Below are 11,931 nucleotides of genomic sequence, written 5' to 3' on the forward strand. Positions count from 1 at the left end.
GCCCCTCGCCTGGATTGCTTAGGGCAGCCGAAGAGAGACTTGAAATATGGTGAAGAGAGAGTGGGGGGATATGCAACAAATGGTTGCAGGTCCAAGTTGAGTCAGCGACTACTGCTGCGTGTACCAATGTAATGAAGCAAATCTTGTAAGCCAGTCTATGAACCGCGGCTCTCCTAGGACACACACAGTCTTCCTGCAGCATCAAATGTCAAACATACTCTTTTAATCATGTAGTTCTGCTGTCAAGTCTACACTCACTCTTTTGCTACATTGCTACTATTGTTAGCATTTTGGAGGCTACATCTTTACCCAAACATCCACCTGTAGGCACTGAAACTTCCTTTGATGGGAGGTAAACTTCAGTGCTACCCCCTCACTGCTGTCAAGACCTGGATCGTTGGAGGAAATGCATCACCCTCCTTGTCCTGTTTTTTTTTTTCAACATATGTCATCACAGTAATTAAACTCTGATGAGGAAACTCGCAAGCCCACATCTCACCCAGAAGATGTAATTATTTCAATCAGAGCAAATAAAAGAAGACACAGGCCTACATTCTATGAGTGGACTGACCGTATTACAGTTAATGTAGATCCAAGATCTTGCAGAACAGAAATGGAAAATACTTGTCTCCATTACATAGCTTGGCCACCAGAGAGAATTTACAAGTGGATTTCCACTTGTAAATGTCTTCACAGCCTGTGATGCTTTTTCGGATACAATATCAAAAATAATTATATCATTTGGGCAGTAATAAGTTTGCTGGAAATAAATTCCATTCCTCTAAGGAGAGAGATGTAAAAATCTTTGGGATGGATCAATGAAAATTTGAGCAAATTATAACAAATTGCCTGACTGGGTTGATAATGATGGTTAGGTTTTTTGTGTGGGATAATTAAAATAGGATGAACTGACTCTTGAAATATTCATTTCAGCACAGTCAGTTTCAGCCCTTAATATGTATGTGTACATTCATACAGCAACATTGAAAAATGACACGAGGAGAAACTTTTTTTAAAAAGCATGCACAACTGGCTGTAAAACAAATGATACATCAAATATGAGGCCATTTTCTCATATTGGTTGGTGGTAGGTGGTTGTAAGTAAGTTATGTTTATGGCCGAATTAGAGGCCAAAAGCTTCTTCTTGAAATAAGGCAACAATTATAATTTTACCACAAACAGGAATACAGGTTTAAGTTATTTAAAGGAAGTGCTATTTTTAAGTTAGATATAAATAGTGTCTGATACTGATCTTCATGATAAAGGGATTTAAACTGGGAGCAATGATGAATAAACATGTTTATTCAGAAGCTGTTGTGAGCTGAAGTCACAGAGACAAGATCTCTGAAAAAAGCAACTTCTGAATTTAAAACTAAGAAAAATGTAACAGGACTTCTTCAAAAAGCAAACAAAGGAATCAGAATAGAAAAAGAAGTACTGGTCTGTAACTGATCCATGCTAATTTAAGCTTTGGGCTGAATAAAGTAATGATATCAAGAGTCTTGTACTGTAAAGACTGCAGCAGTGAGGTAACTTCTCCCAGACAGTGGGGTATGAATAAGATCATCTCACATTTCTCCCTAATTTCAATCACATGTATTGTTTCCAGTGGGCTCACTTCAGTTCAAGTATCCCCTAATACAATAAATGGGTCATTTTATCAATCAAGAGGCAATGTTCTCTAATTTTATGGTTTATATCACAGATTTTACTGGGAGCTTGATCGTCACACTGCTCTTTGAGAAATTGCGACAATTTACAGTAATCTATCCACCCTGTCTGTGTCTCTCAGTGGCTGTGATTTCACAGAGTGAAACCACACTGCTTTTTGTCCTCTGAGAGGTCTGTGATTTTGTGTCTGGATTGCTGGAGTGAAGGTCAGGGTGGATGATCCTGTGTTAGTGATAGATAATGGCTTCAATAACAGGGAAACCTATCTGCTGTTTAATGACTGTGATAAGGCAAAGGGATGGTGAAGAGAGATATATAATATCACCTCCTTAATCAGAGGACTATTGTTTATAAAGAGCAAAGTTGTTACTGAAGAAAAGTGTGATAACAGTTAGTGTAGGGTTACAATGTGCTTGAAAGATTGGAGGTCCTTTAGTCTTACAACTTATGGCTGACATTTGAAAATAAGGGGTCCAATTATCATTTTATACATAAGAAATCAAATGATGGAAAAAAAATGTATGGTGAATGCATTGTTTAATGTAATACATAAGGTCTTGTCACATACTGTTGTTTTTTTGTTTTTTTTTAATGTCCCAGTGATTCCACAGCAGTTAGCGTTCCATGGCTTCCATGGATTCTTATCTGCCCGCTGCAGTCCATTTAACATGAAACTGCCCTCATTCAGCTGCTCTGCTCACTGCTAGGATTGCTGGACAGGAATTAATATGTTATATTGGTGATGTTTAGCCTGCTGAATTAGCATGCTAATCGAAACGAACATTTTAGCCACATTGTTTACCAATACGAAGCTAACAGAAGCTAACGGTTTTACCGTTGCAGTTCATCGAGGATCCGCTTGAGGCTGGCTCCAGAAGTACTAGAAACCGCATACACACCAATTCAAAGAAGACGATCTTTACAGCAGAAATAAACATGTTTACAGCCTGGTACAAAACACAAGTGTAGTCTGGATAGCTCATTTCTTGATTGGCACACACTGTACGGGGGGGTGATTTTTTTTCTAACGTGGCAATTTCGAAGATATTGAGATTACGATTCTTCCAATGAGAGGTGCAGCTGACTTGATTGACAGGCGGGAACACTGTAGCTGTTTGCTAGGAGGCTCAAAGCCCGCCTCTTTACGTCACAATCGCCCCCGTGACGTCACGTATACTACGTCCATATCTTATAAAGTCTATGGGTTTTACCTTACCTTACAGTCTATGGTGATAACAAGCAGAAGCAGACCTCTTTTCCACGCACTGATTTGACATGACGTGTGATCAGTTTGCCTCTGGCGTTGCTCATGTTAGTGAAAGTTAACAACTGTTGTGAAGGGGTTGTGAAGGACTTTTGACAAGTCAGAACCAAGCATCTTACACAAACAGAAGATCATTAAGAAATCTGGGTAGTAAAGTAAGATATACAAGGTTCTAAACAACCTAACATGTATTTTGTATGGATACACTTCTTAGCCCTCAAATTGGGCAAAGTAGTTGGTTTTACCCATAGGCTATAAAAAAATCACGGCCGACACAACAGCTCTCCCAAAGGGAAGCCCAAACTTTTAGAGCTCTCCTGGTTATTGTAATCTTTGGAGAGCACAAGACAAGAAAGATAGACAGTGACAGTGAGTGAACAAATCCATTTAAAATTGTATGCAATTTTTTTTTCATAGGTGTGTAGAAACTGACACAGTTCTGTCAATTATTATGAGCTACACATGACACAGACCTCAGAAGATAAATGAGCAGAAAAGTAGGCAGCACGATACGTTCAATTGACTTGGATAGGTGACTCTTAAAAGAGAATAAATCTCACACCTGTCATGTGAAGAGCTTCTTTTCATCTTATGTTACAGTGTCACAGCACTTTAACCACAGAGGCCTTTGTATGAGGGGTCCATAAAAACTTTGTGAAAGGACTGAGAAACAAATAAAACTTTATTCTCACAACATATGCTGCTCATAAACAGCTTTATCCAACAAACTGAGTCATTAACACTGACGCTGAACATACAAAACAATAGTGATGTCAAACTGTCACCTGTGTGATCTCCATACACAATCACATCTAGTTTATTTACAGGGAAAGAAGAGGGGACATGCTTTTTTTTCATTAATGAGAAAGCAGACAGCTCTTAATGAATGGGGTTTAATCGACACCCACACACTGACACTCTACAACACACGCATTAATTATCTTTACAAACACACACACACACACACACACATACACACACACACACACACACACACACACACACACACACACACACACACACACACACACACACACACACACACACACACACACACACACACACACACATACGCGCACATGCAAGGAGTCATGGCATCTTAACCAGAGAAACAAAGAAAAATCAGCCACCTCTGTGTTCAATTAAAACATGACTGCAGACATCAAAAGCCAACAAACACAGGGAAGAAGATAATCTCTGAGTGGTGCAGCAAACTAAACCACCCACCATCCGCTGCACTCCCAACTTTGCAGCTTTAACTGAATCATTAAAAACATAAAGCTAGCCCCATAGTGAGCCTGTCTGAAAGAACTGGCTAAATGTAGAGGCAGCATGGAAAAAGACAACATTAAAAGAGGATTATAGGAGAGGTGCTGGAGATATGGAACACACGCCTTTTAATAAACAAACAGTGTGTATGCTAGTCATGGTTGGGAGCTGGCTGTGTGAGCACGGGCTGTATTTAAAAGATAAAACATTTAATAAGTATTCTATAATTGTCTTCTAAATTTAGTCCTGATTTAAATCATCTGTTGGCACAGCAGATCATCTTCTATTTAAACGAGAAGGTTAAGAGGACACGTGGGAAAAAGAGGGCAGGAATCTCATGGATTCCAGTATTTAAGAGGTGAACTGACAACACAGATCGTCTTGTCAATCGATCAATAACGTCTGAGTGATTCTTTCCTTTGTGGCAGAGGTTAAGATTGCATTTGTACGTGTGTGCGTGCGTGTGTGCGTGCGTGCGTGTGTGCGTGCGTGCGTGCGTGCGTGCGTGCGTGCGTGCGTGCGTGCGTGCGTGCGTGTGTCTGTGATTGTTTTGCACGTGACTGTGTCCTTGAACTCTCACAGTGATTACAAATCAAACTCTCTCCTCCCACTACCATCTTCATTCATACCTCTGATTGCTTCTTTTTGTGCATTTTCCTTGTATTGAGATGAGCAGAAAGAAATGCCCCCAAGCTGTTGGTGTGTTAATGCATGCCTTTGTGTGGTATGTATGAGAAGGGGTTGCCAGGGACAACAGGGCAGCTGAGTAATGATCTGCCTTGACAAACACTGGTATGGCCGGAGGGAGGGGGCTCTTTTATCTAATTACAGGAACAAACTTGCGGACTGTTGAAACATCACCTGCTTCTGACCTTGCCTCCACCTGTTCTCATTCCATACAGCATCAGCTGGACTGGACATTAATGTCTTTCTTTGATTCACATTCCTTTGAATGTGAAACTTTTTACAAAAAGGAAGCATCTAACTTACACAACCAGCATATTTTTCAGATGACCATTTTAAAGCACTGCAGAGAGAGTTATGGAATCCAAAAGACATACCACCAAATATCATTTGATGAAAGAAGGCTGTTTCTGCAAAGCAAATAACTACCGTGACTGACTATTGTGCAACAAACAACCTGCACTGAGGGCAGTATTCATTCAGACCACAACTGCTCTTGGCCTGATGGAAAAAGAAAGTGACTTCTTTAATCAAAATATAGTTTTTTCTCTAGTTCACTTTCATTTGGTTGAATTTTGATCCATCTATATCTCTGAATCATTCTTTTATTATTACCTTTTAATGAATCTATCATTTCATTCTTTCTGTCATTCATTTTCCCTCCTTCTAATTTACTCTCCTTCTTTCCTTAATTATTTGGTCCATTTTACTTTACTTCATCCTTTCTTTACTTATTTATTATTTCTTTCCTTACCCTTTTCCCTCTTTCCTCCTTTTTTTATTTGTCCTTCTTTATCAGTAATACTCCTCACTAACTAGTTTTCTCTCTCTCTCTCTCTCTCTCTCTCTCCCTCTGTGTGGTGTGTGTGTGTGTGTGTGTGTGTGTGTGTGTGTGTGTGTGTTTGTGTTGTCACTGCACATTGTGTGCGTGTGTGTGTGTGTGTGTGTGTGTGTGTGTGTGTGTGTTGGGGGGGGGTGCATGCGTGTGCATAAATGACTCATAAATTAATGGTATTGCAGTTAAAAGTTACTATATAAAAACTCACTAAATGTAAGCACAGGTAAGCCAGTACTGAAGTCCTGAGGATTTAAACTTTTAGAACTTTTTTTAACTCTCCAAAGTTTTTGTCTGATTCAGCACTGGTGGCAGGATGTTCCAGGAGCGTTCCTTCAGTGCTATAAGAGAGGACGGGGAGAAGGTGTGCAGGAGCGAGTGTTTGAAAGAGACAATGTTTGCCGTTTTCTGGATCCGTGGACTTAGGAGCCTCTTTTGAAGTGTTAACAGATCTGAATAATTCACTTCTCTCCAAATACAGGCGGATCTTTTAAATAATCATTTACATCTGCGAACTGGGTTGAGAAAGAAAGTCTAGAACCTTCATACTCCTAACTGGGATTTTTACTTTGAACTTTTGATTGTTTGTCTTCTACAGGTTCAATGATGCCTGCACCATAAGGAAACAAGCTTTCTGATGCAATGAGAAAGCTGGCAGTGACATCCAGGTATGATTTCAGAGTGACTTACCTGCTCATGTCCTCCTGAATATACAGCGACAGCAGCTGCCTGGGGATGCTAAAGGATAACGTGCACTCCTCCATTTGTTCCCGCACCAGCATCCACTTGCTGTCCACTGTTTGAAATCTGTACACCTTGCATATTGGGTTCTTGAACACTGAAAAGGGGGAGAGGAGGAGGAGAAAGGTATATTGACACAGCAGGAAATGCATCATGATCATCAGCTGGTGTTAACTTTATACCTTTCAAAAGTGAGAACAGCAGATCTGAAATAACTTTGACAGCTCCACACCTCAAGGACACTACAGACAGAAACTCATCAAAAGTCACATGAGGTATGAAGCCAAAATTAAATTCTATAATCAATAAGTGTGTCTGCTGTAGATAAGGTGTTGCAAATTTCCAAGGCCTTCTCTCTATTTACCTCAGCAGAAACACTGCAGAGCAGAAGACAGTCTGAAATAGAGTCCTTGTCCTGTTAATCTTTGCCTTATTATTTCCTCCATTTCCATTTTAATTGCTTGTTTATTGTATTACATTGCGACAGAGACTTTAGAATATTAAAACTTTGTTTGCTAACTCCAACACCCAGCTTTCCCATTTAAACCCATTCAGATCCAGACCCATCTTCATCATTTTGCAGAGTGTCTAATAGCAGCAAATCGAAAGGCTGGAAAGGAAAAACAGCTCTAATGCTCTTATCTGCATGCTTGCAGCAGAGGGCAAGAAAGCCGTGTGCCTTTCACACTGTTTACTGCCCCTGTCCCTTCTAGAGCTGCAGTCAGAGAAGAAGTCACTCAATAAGTCAAAGCTGAAGCACCAGGGGTGGAACGGTGACAATCTTGCTCAAGGCAGTCAAACATGCGTGGCAATCAGTGAAATGTTTCCTGCTTGACTTCTAGGAGTAGGAGCAACGCCTCTAAAACAGAGCACAGACCTAGTATCGATCCCTCAATACTGTACTGTACACTGATCTGACCCCAGATTGTCCTCTCTTCAATGTCATCCGTCTAAAAGTTCAGGGCATTAATATTTGTGGAGCTACGCAATTGCCCTCTGGTGTTTCAGTTCACTAGGGTCCCTCAATGTAGAAGGGTGAAGGAAGACGCACAACAGATGAAGTTATTTTTTAAGCTTTTTTTGAGTATATGAAATGTTACAAACTCTGCTGTTTGGTATGTTTTAAATTCAACATTGGAAAAACATTGGAAATCATCACAAAATACTGAGATCAAATATATATCCTCTTATATATTAAAAAGAAAACTGTGAAGTCCATTCACACCATCATAATTTAGTTGCAAAGTACACAGCGACTTCAACAGATCATAGCAGCTTATATTACTGCCTGCGTTTCCTGTGATATATCCTGTGGTTTTATCCAAGATATGAAACTCTAAGTGTGCGTTCACACCTGTAGATTGTTTTCTTTGTTTCGATTCAGATGATAAAATAATACATTTGCAAATTCCCCTGGGTCTTTTAGTGTTCCGTTATTATGTCATAGCCTCCTTTTCTCACTGCATAAACAGGTTTAGATTGCACTTTGCATTTTGGGAAGCCGGCTCCAAGATGGTAACTAACGTGGGCCGGTTCACCTATCTACACAATGGGTCATGGGTTGGATTGGAGCAGCGAGGAGGTCAAATGCCTCATTGACTTTTTGGTTGATGAGAACATTTATCAAAGTTTGGACACCACTCAGAAAAATACTGAAGTTTACGAACTTCAGAATCAGTGCATGAATGGTAGGCGCTTTCATCACCATGCCAAGCAGGGTCATGTGAAGGCCAAGAAACTCTGACAGCTGTTTGTAAAGGTACGAGACTAGCTTGGCATAAGTGCAGGTTCCAGTGATGAGAAGGCTAAGAAGGACAATACCTCTGCTTCAACAAGCTGAACAAAATCCTCAGAACTAACCAGCTGTCGGTTCCTCGGGTCCTGTGATGTCGCTATGACTAGCACCAGCTCTGCTGCTGCTGCTGCTGATGAATTGGATGGAGACAGCGAGCAGCATTAGCCTATCACTATTTTTATGCCAACTATCTCACCTACTACTGGAATGTGATGAATCAAGCAGCTATTTGTTTCAGTTGCTGCGTTGATTGCATTCTCACTGCAAACAAACTGCTCAAGGGTTCGATTGAGAGCAAGCCGAGACCACCTCTTCTAGGCAATCTTGGCTTGCTAGTTTGTTCAGCATCAGGGTTCAGTTGCTGCGTTCACACATGTCCAAACAAACCGGGGTTAAGAAGGGAACCGCCTCTGGGTTTCGGAGCAAATTCTTTAAATAATTAGATGTGAAGACACTCTGAAACACCGCATGACATTCAGTCTTTAAAAGTAGGTGATTTATCTGTCTGATCTGATCAAAATTCCAACTGTTTTACAAACATAGGGGACGTTAATCTTCAACAGAAACTGTTATAATACTAGGAAATGGGGTAAAAGTGTAGTCAATCCTTGATGAATACATTATTACACCCGAAAGCTGCAGTACCCAGATGACTCATCAAGTTTTCAAAGATGAATCTCAGTGTTTGCTTTAGTAGGCATGAGCTGGGCTGGATCCACAGATGGGCAAAGGGAATTTCTGACTATTGAAAAACAAACTGACAGGGTTGATGAAGTGGTCATTTTCAGTGACTGTTAAAGTAAAACATATAATCCCTGACTTTACCTTTAAGCACCTAAGAGATAAGGCAACACACGGTATGATATTTCTGACACACAGTGTGGCAGCACTGTTGTACATCTACAAAAGCAGCTATGCCTCTGCATAATGATGTTTATCCATGTTTAGCAGGTCTTTATTACCTACCAAATCAATGTTTAGTGTAAGAGAAGCGTGAAGAAAGGATGGCGGTGCATGGATGGAACAGCTTGGTGCCTTTAAAAAAATGTGTATGGTAATTTGACAATACTTTATTGAAGGTGCTCACTGAAGCTCAATTTACATTACATTTTTGATATTTTTTTCTGTAAATTAATTCTGAGGTTGATGTTAAAACTAACGGCCATTAAGCCTGGGATAATATGACCCTAGAAAGGTCTTTTATAGTAAAAGCATATGAAATGAGATATTTAGATATTGTTGGCATGGGGATAAGAAGAAGTCAGAAAGTCATATGGAAGACAAAATAAATTGGGAGTGACGCAAACATGCAGAAGAAAGGGGTGGAGGCACAACCTTCATCAGCAGAGCAACAGTTGCTGACTTACACCTCCGAAAGAGAAGCGGATTAACCCCTGATCTCCCCCCTGCCACCAAACTAATCTGACCACCAATCAGATGCCTCCGTTTCCCTCCTCGACACCTCTTAAGAAAATGACTTCACCAGACGTGCTGCGCGTGGGCTCCCCCGTCTCCCGCGCTCTCTGCATGCTCATTTTGAAAGGTAATAAAATTGGAAGAGCAATTGCATTACTCAATCTGGCAGGGTCTGCAGGGAGGATATTGTTTTGACGGGCTGCAGATGTGCACCTGCAAATGTGGCTGCAGTTCACTAGCTAATCACAGCTGAAACGGTAAGCGACAATGACACCATGACAACAGGCGTGGGGCTGCTGGGGAGTTCAGGGAGACGTAGGGAATCTGGATAAAAGAGAAAATGGAAGTGGAACAAATGAATGCTCAGGATGAAAAAGAGAAACTAGTTTCCCGAGCCTCCTCGGCAGAAGGGCTGTGAAGTTTCAACACAACAGGAGTCGTGACCTTTTCAAGTTTATCCCCTTTCTGTCTACACGTCTTTCATTTTTTATCTCAACTGTTCTGTTTCTCTGCCTGAGAGGTAGCTAGCTTTCTGTGTTGTCACTAAATTAGTCTCACGCAGCTAGCATGGCATCTTTCTCTTGTGCTCACTTAGTCCACAAAGGACTGACAGGGTTCACCTCATTGTCAGTTACCTCCCACTGCTCTGACTCACTGACAGAATAACAGAAGGGCTGTATTTAATACAAGCAGGATGTATTAATTTTTCAATCAAACTGGTTTCCAAATAGATGCTTCAAGCCTTGTGAAAAGAAAGGGTTTTTCAAGGGCAGTCGGGTGTCGATCAGTTACCAATCAACTCTAAGAGACTTCTGGATAATGGAGGATGTTATCTTGTGTTAATAAGCACAATGGTGACAATAGAGTTTGTGGATTACAGGTTGAGTTTTTACTGAAGTATATTGCTGCCACACATAAAAAATGACCACCAGGTTCTCACATTGATTCAAGTAATGCATACTCATCCTTGTGTTACGTGGATGGATGTCATAATGACCTTCATGTTACTGTGTGTTACGTGTTTTATATGTGGTGGCAGCAGTACACCTCTACACGTTTTAACATTTACCCTTTACTGAATTGTTCTGATGCATGTTGACCAACAAAAACTAAATCTAGAAAAGTAAGAAGAAAGATAAATCATAGTGTTTTTCCTTTCTTTTTTAGTACACTTTTTTTCCAAGTATATGGCAATGAAACTTGAAATTGCAGGTGTTCACATTTGTATCATACCTGGCCCTGTCAGTGGGTTATTTTCTCTGTCGATGGTGGCACGGTGGGATGCAGAATCACAGACCATGGGACACTGGAAAAATACAGAAAGAGGGAGAGAAATCAAAAAAATATATATTATTTGACTTGTGACACAAAGAGATGATGATGTATTGTTGTGAGGAGCAGGCTTAACCTCAAATTACTTACTTACCACACCTGTAAGTTACTGTAGCTTTAACCAATGTTTATCTCAGAGTTAAGTTAGTAATGCAAATACCAAGTTAGCTCTGTCTGTCAGAAGCAAAATTACATCAGTGTGAAGCCTGCAGTCAGCAGCACTCCAAAGCTTTGTGTTCAACTCAGGTAGTTTGACTAAAAGACATGTGACTTATTGTTATTATGTGACATATTCTAAATCATCAAGAGTTAAATTTTTAATGGAACATCCTAAAATGCTCACATCAGTATTTTATATCTAAATGTTAGGCACAGATATAACGCGGGAATTATCCAATGTCTTAATCGCTAATGCTTGGTTAGGAATTCAATTTCTAAAATAATCTTAGTGATTTTTTAATAGCAATGAACTGTATTAAACAGGCAGATACTATGTCTATTTTATGAAGTTGAAAGAATACCTAATTTAAAAACCATAAGGAACCACAAAAAGCATGCAGCTGCTGATACACAGCTCTCTTTTAAGTTAAAAGAAGAGAGAAGTGCCTTCACTGCAATCAGTGATGTCCCAGCAGGTGACAGCTGAAGGAAAACACCTGCTGGGACTTCACTGTCTGGGGTCGGCAATTTATAATATCAGCTGCCATTTCTCTCTTCATCGGTACAGTACAGCTTGTTGCTGGTGCTAAATAACCCCATGTCAACAAAACATGTGAGATGGTAAACAAACAGAAATGTCACTGTGCTGTAAGAGGGCTCCTAATTAAACCTGTTTCTAGCTTTGATGGACGAGGCTGACTTAGCTTTAACCTTGTGTTTACAGTGTGTTTTACAGAGTGGTTATTACCCATGCACTGTGATAAA

At 40.3% G+C, this 11,931-nt stretch overlaps 1 protein-coding gene across 9 annotated transcripts in view; it reads right to left on the reverse strand.

Annotated features, from left to right (window-relative positions):
• Positions 1–11,931, reverse strand: part of inpp4b (inositol polyphosphate-4-phosphatase type II B) — a 341,040-nt gene that overhangs the window by 63,828 nt on the left and 265,281 nt on the right. For all 9 annotated transcript variants that reach the window (XM_034687455.1, XM_034687454.1, XM_034687461.1 and 6 more), the window contains 2 exons: positions 10,909–10,981; positions 6,414–6,561 (listed from right to left, as the gene is read on the reverse strand). In XM_034687455.1, coding sequence (XP_034543346.1) covers positions 6,414–6,561; positions 10,909–10,981 — 221 coding nt within the window. The remainder of the gene's footprint in view (positions 1–6,413; positions 6,562–10,908; positions 10,982–11,931) is intronic.

The sequence above is a fragment of the Notolabrus celidotus genome, chromosome 7 (genome assembly GCF_009762535.1).
Source record: "Notolabrus celidotus isolate fNotCel1 chromosome 7, fNotCel1.pri, whole genome shotgun sequence".
Taxonomy (NCBI): Eukaryota; Metazoa; Chordata; class Actinopteri; order Labriformes; family Labridae; genus Notolabrus; species Notolabrus celidotus.